Raw genomic sequence first — 18751 nt, 5'->3', positions numbered from 1 at the left:
TATTAATTTTAATTTATATTAAATTAATTAAATAATTAAATTTAATTATTATTAAAGAAATTATTCCAAAATATTCTTGACACTATTGGTTTGAGCTTAATGTCAAATAATATTTAACTTGGTTGACTGAATTTAACAAATATATATTGAATAGCTTTCTCAATGAACTATGGAAGAAAAACAGATTAGGAAGAAGTGGTGTCTAATTTAAGTACCAGGTGTTTTTCTTGTTAAATTTTTGTGCTAGAATACATGCTTTTTGAGGGCAGGACAATGTCTATTTTGTTCACGGTCTTTTTTCCAAAATGTAGCATATTGCCTAATATACAATCACTAGTAAGCACTCAATAAATATTTCCTGAATGAGTATGAATGACAAATACAATTTGAAAGTAAAGAAGAAAGTATCCACTATTTTTTCAATGTTTACTTATTTATGTTGAGAAAGAGAGAGAGGACACATAAGCCCGAGCTGGCAGAGAGAAAGGAAAGGAGAGAATCCCAAGCTAGCCCCTGCTATCAGGACAGAGTCTGGCATAGGGCTCAATCCCATGAACCATGAGATTATGACCTGAGCTGAAATCAGGAGTCCAATGATTAACCAACTGAACCATCCAGGCACCCAGAAAAGTATCCACTAATTGAAGAGTAGTCTGCACACACTGGATTGGAAAAGTTTTGGGCTTGAATGACTGTAGTGCAGTTTCAGGAGGAACTATATGACACTAACATTCTGGGTGCTATTTTTTGCTTTGAGTGTTGGAAGCAGTAAATGTCTCCTGCTAGGCCCAATACCAAGAAGAAAAAGAGCTGTTGCAAAGAGGAGTACAAAAGGGACTTAACCTGTGGTCTGTGAAACCCTGAAAGACAGGGAAGGGCCCACAGATTGTGCACCATCTTCCTCAAGCATATAGCTGGGGAAAATCTTTTGTCTCTCAACACAGCCAGCTCCTGAATTTTATCCCTTGAGAGTAGACTAACTTCACCAAAGAAAAATTTCTTGTTGGTGAGCTCTTTGGAAACCATTTAGGCCATTGATATCTTTAAGATGGTGAACGTTCCATGCCAAGTACAAGTTGAATTGGATGGGATGTCTTGGCATTCTCTGCACAGATGGAGGATCTGTGAAGTTGGCACTGCCTCAGCCTTCGTTGCTTCACTGTGGAAAGATGCTCCGCATGTCAGGCTTTCTACAGGGGCCTGTTCTTGTGTCAACAGCCCCTCAACAATCCCAAAAGAGGTCTTTGAATTGCTGTGAAAGTCTTCAACTTTCTTAGAGCCAAGAGCTCACATCAGTGCCTTTTCAGTAGATCTTTGTCAAGACACAAGAACACACCATGAAGCTCTTTCTTAATAGAGAAGTTTGTTGGCAATCCAGAGACAAAATTTAGAAGTGATTTAGTTTGATTAATTCTTGAAAATTTCTTAAGAGAAAGGAAAACTCCTTAGAACAGATTGATAGTGAGTTCATTCCAGGACTAGCTTTATAATGGCTGATATCTTAGTCACATATATGAAGCAAATCTTTTGGTTCAAAATGCTGAATTTACTATTAGAAATGCTGCTGAAAAACCATGAGATTTTTTTTGGTCAAGCTGCCACTGTAAATGAGGTGGTTGGAGTAAAAAAACAATACAATTTTTATAATCCTGGAGGTGAGACTGACACAGCCTTGAGAGTCTCTAGGGACAAAAATCAACAGACACTTGGAAAATGGCTTTCACTCTAATGAAGGTCATTTTTGTTCAGATGGCTTTGAAATGGAAACAGTTTGCTGACATAGATAACTTTGATGATATAGACTTAACAAAGATAATCTTATTGACTTGAAGACAAAGGAAACGATGTAATATGAATTTTGGTCATCCTTGATGCCTGCCTATCCACATGAGATCTTGTGAGCTGCAGGAACTCTGATTCCATCTGCTAATAGAGACTCTATGAATCAGAGTTGTACCTCTTATTGCCATTAGAGTGAATATTGACATTGATGAGGTATTGTATTATATTTTAATTTCTTATTCCAGGAAAACTGCATAACCTTTTCATAAGAGTGAAAAAACTATAATTCTCAGTATTCTATGTGTAGATCAATTTCCAATGTAATGAGATAAATAGTAAGCCTATTTTTTGTGTGTATAGGTTTATGAGTACTATTTCTAGGTGGATGTTCATAAATTGAATCAGATTCTCAGAGGGGTTTGTGATTCACAAAAGAAAGAAAGCACTTTGAAAAGGAACAATTAAGGGGGAGAATGGGTTGATCAGACAGCTTGTCCTTGTTCAGTGGGGGCTCCTTTATACTTGTTTTGTGGGACTTCTGCAGCGAAATTAGCTGTTATCATCTTTTCTCACTCCATTTTGCTAAGCAGCGCACACCACACCAGGGTTGGCTCTGTGACTCACACTGCAAGAGATCAAGCGCCACACCAGATCATCCATGTGGCTGACAGCATGGCAGAAAGTGAAGGTGAGAAACCAAAGAAGGGGAAATAGGAATGGAAGAAGAGGGAGTCTTGTTTGTTCCCTGATGCTATTAAATCTAGCTGTGGATCTAAGGGGCAAGTGGCTTAGGAGGTGGACTTCGGTTTACTGTAAAAAATCTTCTTGAAATAAAATTAATAGTTTAGGAGTAATGTATAAATACATAGTGGTCACTGCTTCAAAGGAGCTAATTCTCAGCCTGATTAGGGAATTTCCATTTTGTTAATGAGTTCAGAATTGTGATAAGGTCCAAGGTGTTCGAGAAAATGAAAGTGGCTGATAATAGGAGATGGGGTATCGGGTTGCAGAGGCATGCATGTAAGTACAGTTGTGACAAGTTATTTCCAACCCTCTCTAGCTCTGAAGAGGTGATGCTATTATAGAATAACATGTTCAAACACTTTTATTCAGAGTGATATATTCTGGTGTGAGCTGTCATGTAGTGTAGAGTTTCATGCCTTTTTTTTTTCTTGCTGGATTGATAATATGAAAACCATTTCTAATACATTTGAAAAGCATTCTTGAGCTCACCAAAGCAAAGGTATGTTCTTTTGCATCCAAGGGTTTATAAGCCAACAATCTGTACAGAAGGTGTAGACTGGTTCTCACCTTCTTACATTCCGAAATTTTCTGTTTCCTGTTTAAGACCTCTAAGAAGAATAACTGATCAGAATGGTAGGTATTTTATGTGGTTGAAAGGAAGATAAACAGTAACTTCATCACTTACAAAAGTAGTGAAAATAGCCTCTGTCTAAGCCTTCATGGGTGTCTATGAGTGTATATGCAGAAATAGTTTCTAGTCTGTGATGTTTGGGGGGCACTCCTAAATTCAACAGTGTAATTATTATGGTGTATTGGGTGGTGGGGTATCCCTGTCTCCCTGTCTTCTAAGATGGCATGGATTGGGCACTCTCTGGCAATGTCCAAAATCCCCTTTTGATTTAGGACAGAAGGTTTAGGGGGGAAAGATGTATAAATTTAAATTAAGATCAGGGAGAGGTAGGCTCACGTTAGGAAGTATGTAATTGCTGAGAATGGTGTGGTGTGCTAATGTTGAGGCTAGTTAGTGAGGTTTAGTTTATGGATTTTATCTGCATGAAGAAATTTCTAATTATGTCACTTCTTTCTATCTTAATATATGTGACATCATTTTTGGATGTGCTTAAAATATTAGATTTCAGTGCTAAAATGAGCTTTCAGAATAAACCTTTCCAAACACTTTCTGTTGGTCTCTCTTATTTTCTAGCTGAAGTTCTTCTGAAAACTAACTTGCTCAGGTTAGATAACTATTTGGTGTTAGAACTTAGATTGAGTCAGACACCATTTCCAAACAAAGGTTCTTTTCCAATATCCTAACTTGCTTCAAATTAAAAGAGAAAAAGAGTAACTCAACATCCCAAAAAATAAAAAATCCAGTTAAGAATGGGCAGAAGACATGAATAGATATTTTTCTAAAGAAAATATACAGATGGCTAAACAACACATGAAAAGATGCTCAACATCACTCTTCAGTAAGGAAATGCAAATAAAAACTATCATGAGCTATCACCGCACACCTGTCAGAATGGCTAAAATCAATAACACAAAAAACAACAGGTGTTGGTGAGGATGTGGAGAAAGGGAAACCCTCTTGCACTCTTGGTGGAAATGCAAACTGGTGCAGCCACTCTGGAAAACAGTATGGAGGTTCCTCAAGAAGTTAAAAATAGAACTACTCTAGATTCAGCAGTTACACTACTAGGTATTTACACAAGGATTGCAAAAATACTAATTCAAAGGGATACATGTACCAAGATATTTATTGCAGCATTATCTATAATAGCCAAATTATGGAAACAGCCCAAGTATCCATCGACAGATGAATGGATAAAGAAGAAGTGGTATATATAAACAATGGAATATTATTCAGCTATAAAAAAGAATGAAATCTTGCCATTTGCAACAACATGGATGGATCTGGAGAATATAATGCTAAGTGAAATGAGCCAGTCAGAGAAAGACAAATACCATGATTTCATTCATGTGTGGAATTCAGGAAACAAAACAACTGAGCAAAGGAGAAAAAAGAAGAGAAAAAGAGAGGCAAATACAGAAACAAACTCAACTATAGAGAAAAAACTGATAGTTATTAAAAGGGAGGTGGGTGGGGGTGATGGTTAAACAGGTGATGTGGATCAAAAATAATAATAATAATAAAAGAGAAAAAGAATACAAAGAGAAATATGCTTTTCTTATCTTTTATTAATACAGAATAATTAAATACTAGTATTTGTTTTCTTCTTTTTGGTATAGCAAATATGCATGTATTGGTAAGTGAAGATTATTTTCTTAGTTTGATGTAAATAAAATGGGGGTATTAGTGTTCTTTGAAAGCTAAAGGAAACAGAAAAGCTTATTTACAGTAAGTCTTAAACAGTCTTAGATTGCACCACCACTGGATCTATTTTTTCCTAGTTCAATGTAGAAAGCACAGGAAATAGTTGATATTTGTTTAGTGAATGAATAAATTAAATCAAACATTCATTTGGGACCAACTATATGCCAAGCTTGCTGAATAGTATCTAATCCTTAAGATTCAACTCCTTTCCCACTTCTCTCCAGAAGCTTCTGAAATCCTTTAATAAAAAGTTTCCTTCCTTTATTATATCAAAGCCCATATTATTTGCTTATTTTTTATATCTAGCAATTCTTTACAACTATTTAATTAGATGACTATAAGTGACTGCTGCTTTGCCTGTTCCAGATTCCATTAGGAAAGTTTTAAACTTATTAGCAAATTAAAAAAATTTTTGATTAAAATTTTGTTTACCAGAACGTCAAATTTTTTTCAAATCGTCACAGGTCTCAAGTATAGTAGGACTAGTGTAAACCTTTATTTTTTATAGTAGGTTAAAACTCCAACTATTTAGATGGGATCATATATATTAATGAGCCTTTTATATGATAAATCTAATGCTTACTGTCTAATAAAGATAATACATGACATAAAGACAAAAAAACCAGGGTCCAAGACACACTAGTGAAAATATAGGAAAAATCAGGAAGCATCAGAAGACTATTGATGATTATTTCTCCCTTTCATATTTGTGTTTTAGCAGATCTTATTCTAGTTGGTTCAAAAGGTTCATATTAAATTAAATTATCTTGAAGTATCAGGAATAAAATGCCCCATACAGTCTGGAGAAGAGAAGGTATGGAGGAGGGAGTTGGCTTTTGTAGTTCACTTTCAAATATTTGAAAAAAATTCACCGGAAATGTGTTTCCACTTAGTCCATGTTGCCTTACTGGGAACCACTGCATTGAAGTTCTAAGGGAGTAGAAATCCACTTCATATGAGGAAAATAGTTTAATAATTAGATTATTATTGGACTTTAATGATCTCTTCATTTTGGATCTATTTCAGCAGAAAGTCATCGACAATTTGCTCAGAGAGGACAGGAAATGAATAGATTCGTATGTTGTAAAGAAGGTTGAACTAGTAAATTCTAAATTCTCTTTATAATTTAAGAAATTATGACTCTCTTCTTGGGATCTCATTGATCTTTGATGTGACTTCTTGCGGTCATTTTGAATAATAAATGAGAAAGAAGATCTGCAGTTTGTTACTAGTTAAGTGTTCCAAACACTAAATATTACCCAACAAATACAACTGATCATTGCATTTTACTTTATTATGTAATTGATATTACTTCTAGCATCTACTTTTACAGGTCATAGATCAAGAAGAATATATGAGAATACAATGTTAATATTTAAAGGATCATGTCATTATAGCAGCATACTTGGGTAAATAGTTCCTGGGATGCCTAAAATTTATATTGGGTTGTAAAACTCAAGTATAGGCCAAGGGTTAACAACCTTGAATTTTGCCCTTAAAATTAGTCACAGAAAGTCTACTTAATTATAAATACATTACTACTGAGTGGTGTCCTTCTGATTGATATGGCCAGAGCTACCTTTTTCAGCAGTCTTTTAAGCACCAATTCTTCATTTTGGTTCTAAAAATGAGATAGGTTGCTCCTCCCTAACTGGGACATCAATTTTACCTGCCAATACAGTTTGATGAGCTTGCTTATATACTGTCCACTTCCTCCACAGAGCCAGAACATGTAGTCAGCAATCATGGCACTCCTAAGAACAAGGACACATTAAAAAAAATTTATAGGATAGAACAAAAACCATAACAGGTAGTATATACAAATACTGAGGAATAAGATTTTGTAATGTATAAAGTCTGACTAGACTAATATTGAGCAAAGCCCTCCAAAATTTTAGAATGTAGAAAATAGGATTGTTTTTGCTTTTTTCCCCCTTTTGTAATCTAAGCTAAAAGAATAAGAGAAGCAAACAGCATTTGTCTTATAGATTTTTTTTTGTTTGTACAGTATAAGAATATTTAAAGATTATGAAGGAATGCATTGTTTTGGATGCTCCTTATTAAGCTTCAAAGCCTTTGTAGAGCAACACATATTTTATAGACTCTAAAATGCCTTCAAACCTAGCATAGCATATATAGCTAAGTATTGTACTGCTATTTAAGTATGTCTTAGACTCTACCTGATTAAAGATTATTTACCTCTGATTAAATTGGACTCCTTAAAAGTAAAAAAACAAAACAAAACAAACCCTTCCTCACTCAACAAACACTCCCCTCCCCCAATTTCTGTGTTTAATTGAATTGGTTTTAGTATCTAGTGTGTACAATCACTGAATTAGTCTTATTAAGCTGAGAGGATATTAAAAACTATTGTGCAATTGATATTAATTCATTGCTTAGCACCCTCTGGAAAAACAGTTTACTTTTATGACTGTTTCTGCTAGGCCTCTCTTTCTTTTCTCCAGAGATTCCAAATTCAATTAAATGTAACTAGAAGTAATTCCAAATTGTCACGTTAACCAATTAAACATATAATAATCCTGTGTACCTAATCACTAGTACCAAAAGTTTTATTTATTTAAGTAGAGCTATCACTGTGTACCCCTGAATGTTTTTCTTATCTATGCCTGCAGATATGTGTTGTTTCTTGACATCATTGTAAATTGAATTAGAAATTTCCTTTCCCTAAGTATAGGTTGTCTAAGGCACAGCAGCTATAAACTTACTATAGTGCTCTGTTGAAAGAATTAAAATGTTTAGATTGTTGCTCAGGACAGACAAAAACTAGGACTTTAAAAATTAACAATGGAAAAAAATACCACCATTTTGGAGGGTTATTCAGTTCAATATATTTCTTTTTACACGTATTGTATTGGAAAGGAGCTGTCCACTGACATTTCAAAATAAATGACAATAGTTTAGGAATAACTAATCTTTGAAGAGTTCTTTTATATTTTTCAAAGCCCTAGTTTAATGCTAAGATAAAGTGAGCTAGAAGGTTTTGATGTTGTGTGAATATATGAGAAGTAGAAGAAAGCTATAAAAATTACAGACAAGAGGGGGCAAAAGTGAACTTCAAAATTTGCATTTTGATAGAAACACTTGGAAAAATTTTCCTCTCATGACTACCTAAAAAGGAAGTCTACTTGACAGGTAGGTACCTGTCACCTAATAGAAATCCATTTAATAAATTCTGAATTTAGGAAATCAATGAAAAATGTAAAAAATCTCACTCTCACAGACAGCACACATGTATTTATAGAAGTTGGGTACTCTCAGGTGATGATTTGATTCTGTACTCTGATTCCTCCTTCCATTGCCATTTGGATATATATATATATATATTGCTCAACAAACGTTGTTTAAGGAGGACACCAATGATTGGTTAAACCAGGGATAGGAAAATATTTTCCTATAAAGGGTCAGATAGTAAGTATTTTAGGCTTTGCAGGTCATGTGGTCTTATAATTATTCAGCTTTGCCTTGCAGAAGGAGCGATCGGCACTAAGTAAACAAATGAATGGGGTTGTGTTCCATAAGACTTCATTTCCAGAAATATATGGTAGGCTGGATTTGGTGTAGTTGGCTTAACTCTAAGATAAACGATGAGACTGAGCAGCAGGTGGCAAGCGTTGATATGCCTGTCAGGTAACAGGCGCCAGCTTCTGTACGTTCTGGCCACGGGCCCTCTAAAATATTTCAGTTTACTGTTTTCGCTTTAGGGACGATTATACATTGTACTAAAATTGTTGTGCAGAGTTCAGGAAAGAAACTTTACAAATTTGAAACACGCAAAAAATGTAAAAGATAATTCTGGATCATAGACACAGAAGCTTGAGTTAAATAAAAGCTAAATGATTGCTTTTGATGGATAGTTTCTATCATATTAGTGATTGTTATTCTAAGATGGGAACAATTGTGAGAGAAAAAGAGGGATCATGACAGTAGATTTCTAGAGTTTTCCTGAATTTTTAATGTTTTTGGTGATTTGGTTTGGAGTTCACCATTGTAAAATTAGGAGTTTTAGTTCTTTTATTAATGTTTTCCCAAAGTTGCTTTTTCTGTAATGATGTGCTGCTAAACTGCTACATTCTTTAATTTGTTATTTTATTTTTATGTATTTAAAAATTTTTTTAGTGTTTTTTATTTATTTTTGAGAGACAGAGACAGCGCAAGCAGAGGCGGGTCAGAGAGAGAGAGGGAGACACAGAATCCGAAGCATGCTCCAGGCTCGGAGCTAGCCGTCAGCACAGAGCCCGATGCGGGGCTTGAACTCACACTCTACGAGATCATGACCTGCGCCAAAGTCGTACACTTAACCAACTGAACCACCTAGGTACCCCTCTTTAATTTTTTAAACATGTTTATCTATCTTAGAGAGACAGACTGCGTGTGATCAGGGGAGGAGCAGAGAGAGGGAGACACAAATCCAAAGCTGACTCCAGGCTCTCGGCTGTCAGCACAGAGCCTGAAGTGGGGTTCAAACTCACAAGCCATAAGATCATGACCTGAGCTGAAGTCGGAAGCTCAGCGACTGAGCAACCCGGGTGCCTCGAACTGCTACATTCTTAAATATGATTTTATTACACCTGGGAGCTCAAGTCTTGTCACAAAAGAATACATCTCCAAATTTATACTGAAACAAGTGAGGAATTGAGATTTCTTGAAATTTATTATCTGACCTCAGCAAAGCACAATTCTTATAATAGCAAAAAGATACTGGTATTAAATAACAAAGTATGGTTTCATAAAGCTACATGTTTGCTGATACATTTTTCATAAGTATTAGATTCTTTTTAATATTGGGAACACAATTTACATTGTAGTTGCTTCAACCCCATTTTCTTCCCAGGGGAAGTGGCAGTTACGCTTTTACCACCCACCTTCCTTTGTTTGGTTCCCTATCAGAGCTCTGCCCTACAGCTTAGCCATTATAAATCAGTATAAAATTCAGTGGAAGAACATGAAAAGAGCATGGAAATAACATTATACCATGCAGTACTTGTGAGGCAAGAGACAGGGGTTTTTCATCATGCTGAATTTTTAAAGGGCAAAGATAATTAATTAACCAACTCAGACCATCTACAAGGAGTCAAGTACCTTGTGGGATCCTGGTCCTGGCAGACTCACCTCACAAATCTAATGTATCAGTATCCATGATTCTTCCTACTTTCCCTCAGGTATCTCTGTTTACCTTTAGACCAATATCCTGGAGGCTAGTCAATGTGATTCAGTGTTGCTTTCTAAAAGTCTTTGTTTTGTTGTCATTATTCTACTCAACTTATTTTCATTAATCTACCAAATATTGTGGCTGCATTGCAACTGTAGGATCCTGTTAGCAAAACCCTTTTAATTGACAGTGAGTGGTTTCATATCTGTCCTTTCAGACTTTTCTAGTGCTAAGCACCAGGTTAAGCATTTTACGTGGTGGAGTGTGAACCCACCCAGCCACCCATGCTCTGCATCAGATCTCATTCCACCCATGAAACTGTCCAGTACTTCAATCTCTCTTTCTTGTTTCTTTTCTTTTCTCTTTTTCATTTTCTTCTTCTTTTTCCTGGAGCTTTTCTACCAGCAAAGAGAAATGGTGTTATTTCTGCCATCTTAAAATAAAACACCCCCAAAACCTCTCTTGATCCACCTTCCCTCCAATTATCATCTTAATTCTTTCCTTGTGTACCAAAAACAAACAAACAAACAACAAACCCACACAATCTCCTTGAAAAAGCTGTGTGTACTCTGTCTTCCTGCTCTCTCCTGAGCTCACTCCAACAAGGCTTCCTGCCGTCTCCTGAGCTTGCTCCAACAAGGCTCTCATTCCCACTACTTGAGTGAAACTGCTCCTTTCAATGCTATGAATTGTCTCCATGGTGCTGAAACAATGGTTCAGTTCTCAGTCTTCATTTTGCATGGAGTCTTGGGTTGCAAGTGATGAGCCGCTTGTTCCCTTTCCGGTATATACTTTCCCCATTGGCTTCCTCAACTCTGCTTTCTCGGGTTTCCCTCCTATCTTACCGTTTGCTCTTTCCCATCTCCTTCTCTGCTATCTTCTCATCTCCCTGGATCCCTACCTTTGGAGTACCCAAGGGCACAATGCTTGGACCTCTTCTCTTTCTTTCCAAATACAATCCCTTGGTGATCTCACCAGCTTCACGATTTTAAATACAGTCTATCTATAGGTTGACAACACTTACATTTATATCCTGAATATAAAACCTCTTTTTGGATCTTGAGACTCTTGCAGAAATTGTCTTCCTCACATCTCTACTTGGTTACCCAATAGGTATTTCAAACAGTATTTCTATACCCGAGACTTTGACCCTCCTTACTTCTCTTCTTCCAGTCTTTACTACTTTACTACTACTAAAAAATTAAAATTAGTGCATCAGAGCAGGTCATTACTGTGCTGAAAACTGCAAAGGCTTCTTATCTCACTCAGAGTAAAAATCAGTTGTGAAAATGGCATTTGATCCCCCTGCCATCTTGTCTCTGATATCATTTCCTTTTTACTCTGCTCTAGACAAGCTGTCTACCCTGCTGTTGTTCAAGAGGAACAGGTACACAATTGTATCCACTTGACAGTCCCTGGCCTGGGATACTCTTTCTCTAAATGCCCCCTGATCTCCTTGCTCAATTCCTTCAGGTCTTTATCTGATGTTATTTTCTCAGTGAGGACTACCTTGACCACATTCCAATATGATCCATACCAAAGCCTAAAATATTTACTGTCTGGGTCTTTACTGGAATCCAAGCTTCCTGAAGGCAGGGAGTTTTATTTGTTTTATTCACTGGTCTATCCCCAGTGCTTAGAACAGCGTCGGTGTGGTAGTCACACAATAAATATTTATTGAATTAATGGCCACATGTTATCTAATTTTTTTAAGTAAAAAAATTAAATACTTGTTACAAAAAACCAGAAACCAAAAAACAGACAAAGCTGAGGGCTATAAAGTTACACAGCTTACTCAGATCCTAACACCAGCGGTCTGGTCCTGGATTACTTCACTGCTCCTGTTTAACAGAATGTTTCATTCTAGAGATGGCAGGGGAGTGCAGTGACAGGGCGGGCTTTGTCAACTTAATGTGTCCAATGTAGAATCCAACATTTAGCTCATATGAGAGTTTAATAAATGCTAATGGATGCTGATTTATCTTTTACATAAATTAAAGAGGAAGGGTACCAGGAAGCACATTAGCCTATTATGTTGTATCTAAAATTATTTTTAACATGATGCCTTCAGTCATGTGTCAACAGCCATGGTTTCCCCGCAAGCCTATTCTACTATTCTTTTGATGCTATATTTGAGTTTATTTTAGAAAATTGTTTCTGAAGTCAGATTTAATTTACTTAATACAGCTGTTAAATGTAAAAGGGTGAACAATCAGTTTTTAAATATAAATGCTTCTAAAATAAAAGATTTTTGTGTCATAACTCAGCTTATTGTGAATCCAATCCCATTCCTACAGAACAGCAAATACACAATGCAAGAATTTGACATGTTATTATTAATAAGATAGGTACAGCTTTGCTTTCCAAATTAATACCATACAAGGATCACAGTGTATAAGCATTATCATGCCAGCTGACTTTACAGATTGAATATTTTCAGACTGTGTAATTCTAAGGGTATGAGCATATACTTTGACATTTCTCAAGGCCTCTGTTCATATTCAGAATTTGTAACATTTCTACTCAGCATGGCCACTTGGTGGTGTAAAACAATAAGATATGGGTAAACAAAAGAAAATCACAGCACACAATCAGCTGTGTGTTCTCATAGGGCTGACTGGCTGGGACCTTGAAAAGTCATTCGTTCATCACCTTGCCTTTAGGCAGGATCACACTTAAACCTTTCAAATGAGACTGATGAAAATCTATTCGGTTTTAAAGACCTCCGCAGAAGGACATTGCTCCGCTTTCCTCACTGATTCCAGAGTTTCACAGCCATAAATAGCATCTTCTGCAGTTTTAGCCTCCTGGTTTCAGTTCTTTCTCCAGGGTTAGTACAACCTAACCAGACCCTATCCTCTCAACAGCAGTTCTACATATTCTCACAAAAATGTATTAATCTCTTTTCCCTAGGTTAATTAATTAACCCCAGTTGCTTTAACCTTTCTCCATGGGTCCTCTTTGCTTGACATTAGTCAGTTTCATGATTGTCTTTTCAATTTGTTTAAGTTCTGTCTTTTCTTTCTTCTATACTTGGAAATTGATCTCTCTCATGAGTCTAAGGATAATCTCACGGTGTTTGCATGCAGCTATTTTGTTTATGTAACTGGTATAGGTACTTCTCAGAAGTGCCTCTATTGGATAGTTCTAATGACAGAATTCTTCCCTATTATCAACATACCTAGGAGGTTGTTACCTTTCTCCTGTACATAAAAAAAGCTAAAGAACATATGTGTATATATACATACATATATATACGTTGTTAATTTAGATTACTTAATATTGATCAAAGTTTATAGTATTTTTGAGTATAAATACACACTAATATTGAAGAGATTATATTCTGATCAAGAGGAAAACCAAACTATCAAACCCACTCAAGCAAACACACACACATGTACGGGCACATGCGCGCACACACACACACACACACACACACACACAGCTTCTTTTTGTAGGCTCACATATTTTCCTCACAGCAATTAGCCTCTGTGATCTTTAAAAACAATGTGAATATAAAATACCTGAACTAGAATCCTAGCCCCTTGTGGGATCTACTACTCTTGTGGTAAGTTGCCCTTGTTTTCCTCTTCAAAACCCCTTCCATCCCCCTCCCTCACCTGTGCCTTATTCAGTTGCTTAAAGCAAATAGGAATTTTCCTCCCTTGGGGCATTTGCTTATTAAGTTCCTCCTACCTAGAATCTATTCTTTCCACTTTTTACCTGGCTGCTGCTTCTCAGGATTTGTACCTTTTGACTTTAGCTTAAATACTTGGCGACCTCTTCAGTGAGGCTTTCTCTGACCACTCTGTGTAAATAAGTTCTGCCTTACCATCCCTCAACTAGAAACTTACCCTTTTCCTGAATAAATCTCACATTTTGTAATTCCTGGTTAGTTTAACTATTACCTTCTCTTCCCAGACTTATACTGTCCAATATGGCAGCCACTAGCCATATGTGGCTATTTATATTTAATAGGATTAAAAATTTAAATTTAAAATCCAGTTTCTAAAGTACATAAGGTATATTTCATGTTCTCAATCACCACATGTGGCCAGTGGCTACTATGTTGACTGACACGGAACATCCCCATCAACATCAGAAGTTTTAGTGACAACACTGTTATAGACTGCAACCTGTAGTGCCTGCCATTATGGTGCCTCCCACAACACCTGGGAAACAGTAGGTACTTGTGGTGGTTGATTATATGTGTCAACTTGACTGGGCCACAGGGTACCCGGATGTCTGATTAAACACGATGGCTATGAGAATGTTTCTGGGTGAGATTAACATTTGAATCCGTACACCGAGTAAAACGGATTGTCCTTGCCTCTGTGGGCATGGGCTCATCTAATCCCTCGAAGGCCCAATAGTACAAAATTGCTGAGTAAAGGAGAATTCACTTTCTGATGGATGTTGAGTTGGGACATCAGTCTTCTCCTGCCTTTGGACTCAAACTTGAATTGGAACTTACACCATCAGCACTCCAGGATCTCAGGACTTTGGCGTCAGCCTGGAACTAAACCTGTGGTTCTCCTGAGTCTCCAGCTTGCCAAACTGTAGATCTTAGGACTTCTCAGCCTCCACAATTACATGACCCAATTCCATATTTTTTTAAAAAACCTTTTAAATGTTTATTTATTTTTGAGAGAGAGTGTGAACAAGGGAGGGGCAGAGAGAGGAGGAGACGCAGAATCTGAAACAGGCTCCAGGCTCTGAGTGATCAGCACAGAGCCGATGCAGGGCTCGAATCCATGGACCATGATATCATGACCTGAGCAGAATTCGGATGCTTAACTGACTGAGCCACCGAGGCACCCCCAATTCTATATATTTATGTATCCCATTGGTTCTGTTTCTCTGCAGAGAATGTCCAATAATTTAGATCTGCTTTTGTCTGCACTTTGCTCTGTTTATCTTTTCCCTTCACTCCACTACCCCTATTCATTTGGTATTTGTCAGGAGCTCAGTCCCTATAGTATTCTGAGTTCATGTATTTCAGTAGTTGACTAGCATTGAAGAAGTAATAGTTGGTTTCTCTACCTTTGTAATAAATCTGCCTCTGTTCCTAATTGCCCAGTTCTAATAGCTGAGAGTCATCCCTGAGACCAAGTCTCTATATTGTGCATATCAAATCTAGCTAATGCATTCTATCTTGACTGTAGGTCCAGATTTCGATTAAGCTGGGATTCTAGATATGTTTGCTCCTGCAGAATTGCCCAGGAATGGCTAGTTATTTTTCTGGAAGTTAACTGCCTACTTCTAGTCTGGAATTTCAAATATTGCCTGTCTCTAGGTTCTCAACTGAACAACAAAAAGCAATAATAATAGTATTACTGTTACTATTTGTAACAGCAACCAATATTTGTAGAGTGCTTGCCACACAGAGTGTTTTTACATTGCATTTAATTCTTTTTTAAAAATGTTTATTTATTTTTGAGAGACAGAGAGAGAGAGAGAGAGAGAGAGAGCGCCACCCAAGCACCCAGATATCTCATTTAATTCTTGAAAGTAAGCTTGGAATGAGGAAACTGAGATTCTTTAAGTTGAGGAGGCTAATTTCTAAAAACAATGACTTCAGGGTCAGGACTCAATCAGATATATTTTTCATAAAATTTTGGTCTCTTAGCCATGGTTCTATACTACTTCCATGTTGCCATTCTTTTTCTGTACATCTTTTACAATACTCTATTACCTTGTGTTGGACTTCCCTGATACTACTCTCTTGCCAACCTGTTGACCACTGATAAACTCTCTAAAAACCATATTCCTGTGATTTATTAAGGGGGTTTATTATTGCCTACTGATGCCTGGTCCTCCTCCTTTATTCTCATCCCATGCTTGTCTTACTATCAGTCATGTCTTCTTGTTAGTTCTGGCTTATTAATCTGACACAGTCAACTTTTCCTTTCCCGGACATGTCAAGAGATGTGATGTGATGTGATTTCTTACTTCTGTAGAAAATATGTGTCTAGTTGAAGAGGTGTATATGAATAGAATTCACCTCAGTTTATATATGAAGGTTTAATTTTGATTGTGATTAATTTTGTTCTGTGTGGAGAAACCAAATATGGTTATCAATATTATTAGGAAATGTTTATTACGTTTATTACAATAAGCAAAGTTGGGAGTCATGGTAACATGGAAATGTATAAAGACATGATGCTGGTCTTCCTTTACGAGCTGCCAAAATAACTATTGATATGACAGCTATATTTGAAAGAGTCATCAAAATATAAGGCAGTTTTATAGCCATAAAGAACTAAGCAAAATATTAAGTACATAATGTTAACTAAGCACAAAGCGGTAAGAGGGGAAATGATTACTCTTGGCTGCAATGGCCTGATTCAGTCCTCAGGCCTGAAGAATGGCTAGCATTATTTTTAAGTGATGGTGAAGAATAGGAAGGTTTTGTTTTTGTTTTTGTTTTCCAGAGATGTATTACATGCAAGAGCATTGAAGGTAGAAAGTAGAATGAAGGATCCAGGGAGTCAGATGGTTTGTGTAAAAGAATAAAGGGAAGGAAGACCAGAAAATTATGTTCCAAATAGGTTATGTTAGGCCTTAGATTCCAGGCAAATGAACTTGAACTTTGTCTTGTGGATGTTAGGGAATAACTGAAAGATTTTTGGCAGGGAGGATAACATGTAAACTTCTAGTTTTAAAATCTCAGCCACTGGTGGTCAGGATTCTATGATGGGGAGGACAACTTATCCAGCCAGGACCTTTCAGATTTGTGTTTAGTAGGGACAATGATAGCCTGTGGCTATACTGGGACCATCTTGGGATGTCTATTTTTATGTGGTTTTATAGCTGTATCCCTTGACATCTGAACCCATTTGCTTTCCAGGATGAAGAATATGGTCTGGGGAACCAGGGTCCTGATAGGGCCATATGGATATAGAAAGGGGACTAAGTACATGTCTTTATTAGATTCATATTTGTATACTTCATGAATTCTACAAAGATGAAGATTCTAAGATGAATATGCCATTTTCTGTCATCAGGAACTAATGGAGATGCAAATATACACAGATAATTAGATCACAGTGAGTAAAGTGGAATAATTAATATATACACAAATGCAGTTGAGAGAGTTGATGTGTTTGGGGAGGGGGACGTGGAGGAGATGAAAGCCTAAAATGCTGAGCAGGAGTTAGCGAAGCAAAGGGAGAATGCTCTGAGAAGGTCATCGTAGGCATAGGGTACAACTTGAGCACAGGTTCAGAAGTTAGAAGTAGGAGGAGTGGGAACCCCCAACAGGATCATCTTACTGAGTTTAGTGCAGGCTGAAAAAGCATGGTGAAGGCATCAAGAATCATCAGTTTCATCATATGAATTTGAAGTACAGAGTGATATAGAATGTTCTATGGTTTAGAAAGAGAATCTTTGCAACTCTTTAGAGGATGCATTTGAAGTTGAGAAGACTAGAAGTGGGAGCTCATTGTAGGAGTTTTGAGAGACAATGCATGAGTCTTAACTAGGCAGTAACTATAGACAAATGGGAGATTGAGATATTAGCACCATTCCTTAGGACAAAGTCAAATGACAAAGACATGTGTGAAGGAATTTGAGTCCTAAATATGGCAATATTCCAGGCCCTGTGGTGACTTGGTGTCAGACACTAGAAGAAGTTTCCATAAAGGAATATCCTGTTAATCTTGTGATAGAGAAAAGCCTAAAGATGAATTCGTTCCTTTTCCAGATGAATGGACTAGAATCGGAGTCTCAAGAAAATAGTAAATAATGATAAGAAAATAATGGACTTAGCCTAAAAGCAACATTATAACTCTTAGGTAGAGACTGACTAATCTTAGTCAACTTAGGTAATGTGCTGCCTAGACTCCCTGAAAAGCATTGATGAAGCCTGGTAAACCCGTGTTGTTTTCTTGGTGCTCATTCTTGAAGATTTCCTTCTGGAACATTCTTCTAGGCAACGTTCCTGCCAGTGACCTGTCTCCTGCCTCACTGTATCCCACATCACTCTCCCATGACCAAGAATTGAACCCCCATCCTTGGAACATTTCTTCACCAGCAGAGGGCCCCCTCACCTCTTGGTATTTGTGAAAATTCAGAACCTGCATTTCTCTAATCTTGAACAGGATTATAAAGTTTATCCAACTTTTTGTGGGATCAAAGGGGTAAGGGGAAAATTAGGAAAAAACAAGGCATGTCATCTTAGGTCATCCTGAAAAGGGACAAAAGCTAGAAGAGAGGCTGGTTATACAAAACCAGACAATCCTGAATCTAATTCTGCTTTCAGCAGTTCATACCAGCAGTTTCTGAAGCCAATATAGAATGTAAAGCAGTTGGAAAGAAGAGTGTATAGAGCAGAAAATAAACCCATTCACAGCAAAGGAACAGCTTTCAGCGAAAGTAGCCAGAACTAACTCTTGTTACTCCCTAGAAATAAGAAAAAGTACAGTCTTACTGCTTGCCATTCTATCTCCTGAGCTCTGCTTGGGTAGGGAAGCATCTCAGAATATAGAGAGTATGATAAACCATCTTGAGTATTTTGCATATTGTGTAACTGGACTGCAATTATAAACTCAGCTGCCTGTTTCTCAAGAGCTAGTGACCTCCAGGTAAAGACGGAGAAAGTGAGGAAAAGAGTGGTAGCAGGCATAGGCAGATTAATTTTTTTTTACCATTTTATTTATTTTTGAGAGACAGACAGAACACGAATGGGGGAGGGGCAGAGAGAGGGAGACACAGAATCT

At 37.0% G+C, this 18751-nt stretch overlaps 1 protein-coding gene across 2 annotated transcripts in view; it reads right to left on the bottom strand.

Annotated features, from left to right (window-relative positions):
• Nucleotides 1-18751, bottom strand: part of SPATA16 (spermatogenesis associated 16) — a 224994-nt gene that overhangs the window by 68062 nt on the left and 138181 nt on the right. For both annotated transcript variants that reach the window (XM_029939862.1, XM_029939861.1), the window contains exon 5: nucleotides 6531-6615. In XM_029939862.1, the coding sequence (XP_029795722.1) occupies nucleotides 6531-6615 (85 nt within the window). The remainder of the gene's footprint in view (nucleotides 1-6530; nucleotides 6616-18751) is intronic.

The sequence above is a fragment of the Suricata suricatta genome, chromosome 5 (assembly GCF_006229205.1).
Source record: "Suricata suricatta isolate VVHF042 chromosome 5, meerkat_22Aug2017_6uvM2_HiC, whole genome shotgun sequence".
Classification (NCBI taxonomy): Eukaryota; Metazoa; Chordata; class Mammalia; order Carnivora; family Herpestidae; genus Suricata; species Suricata suricatta.
Note: the sequence above shows the minus strand (reverse complement) of the source record. Positions and strands in the feature narration are given on the sequence as shown.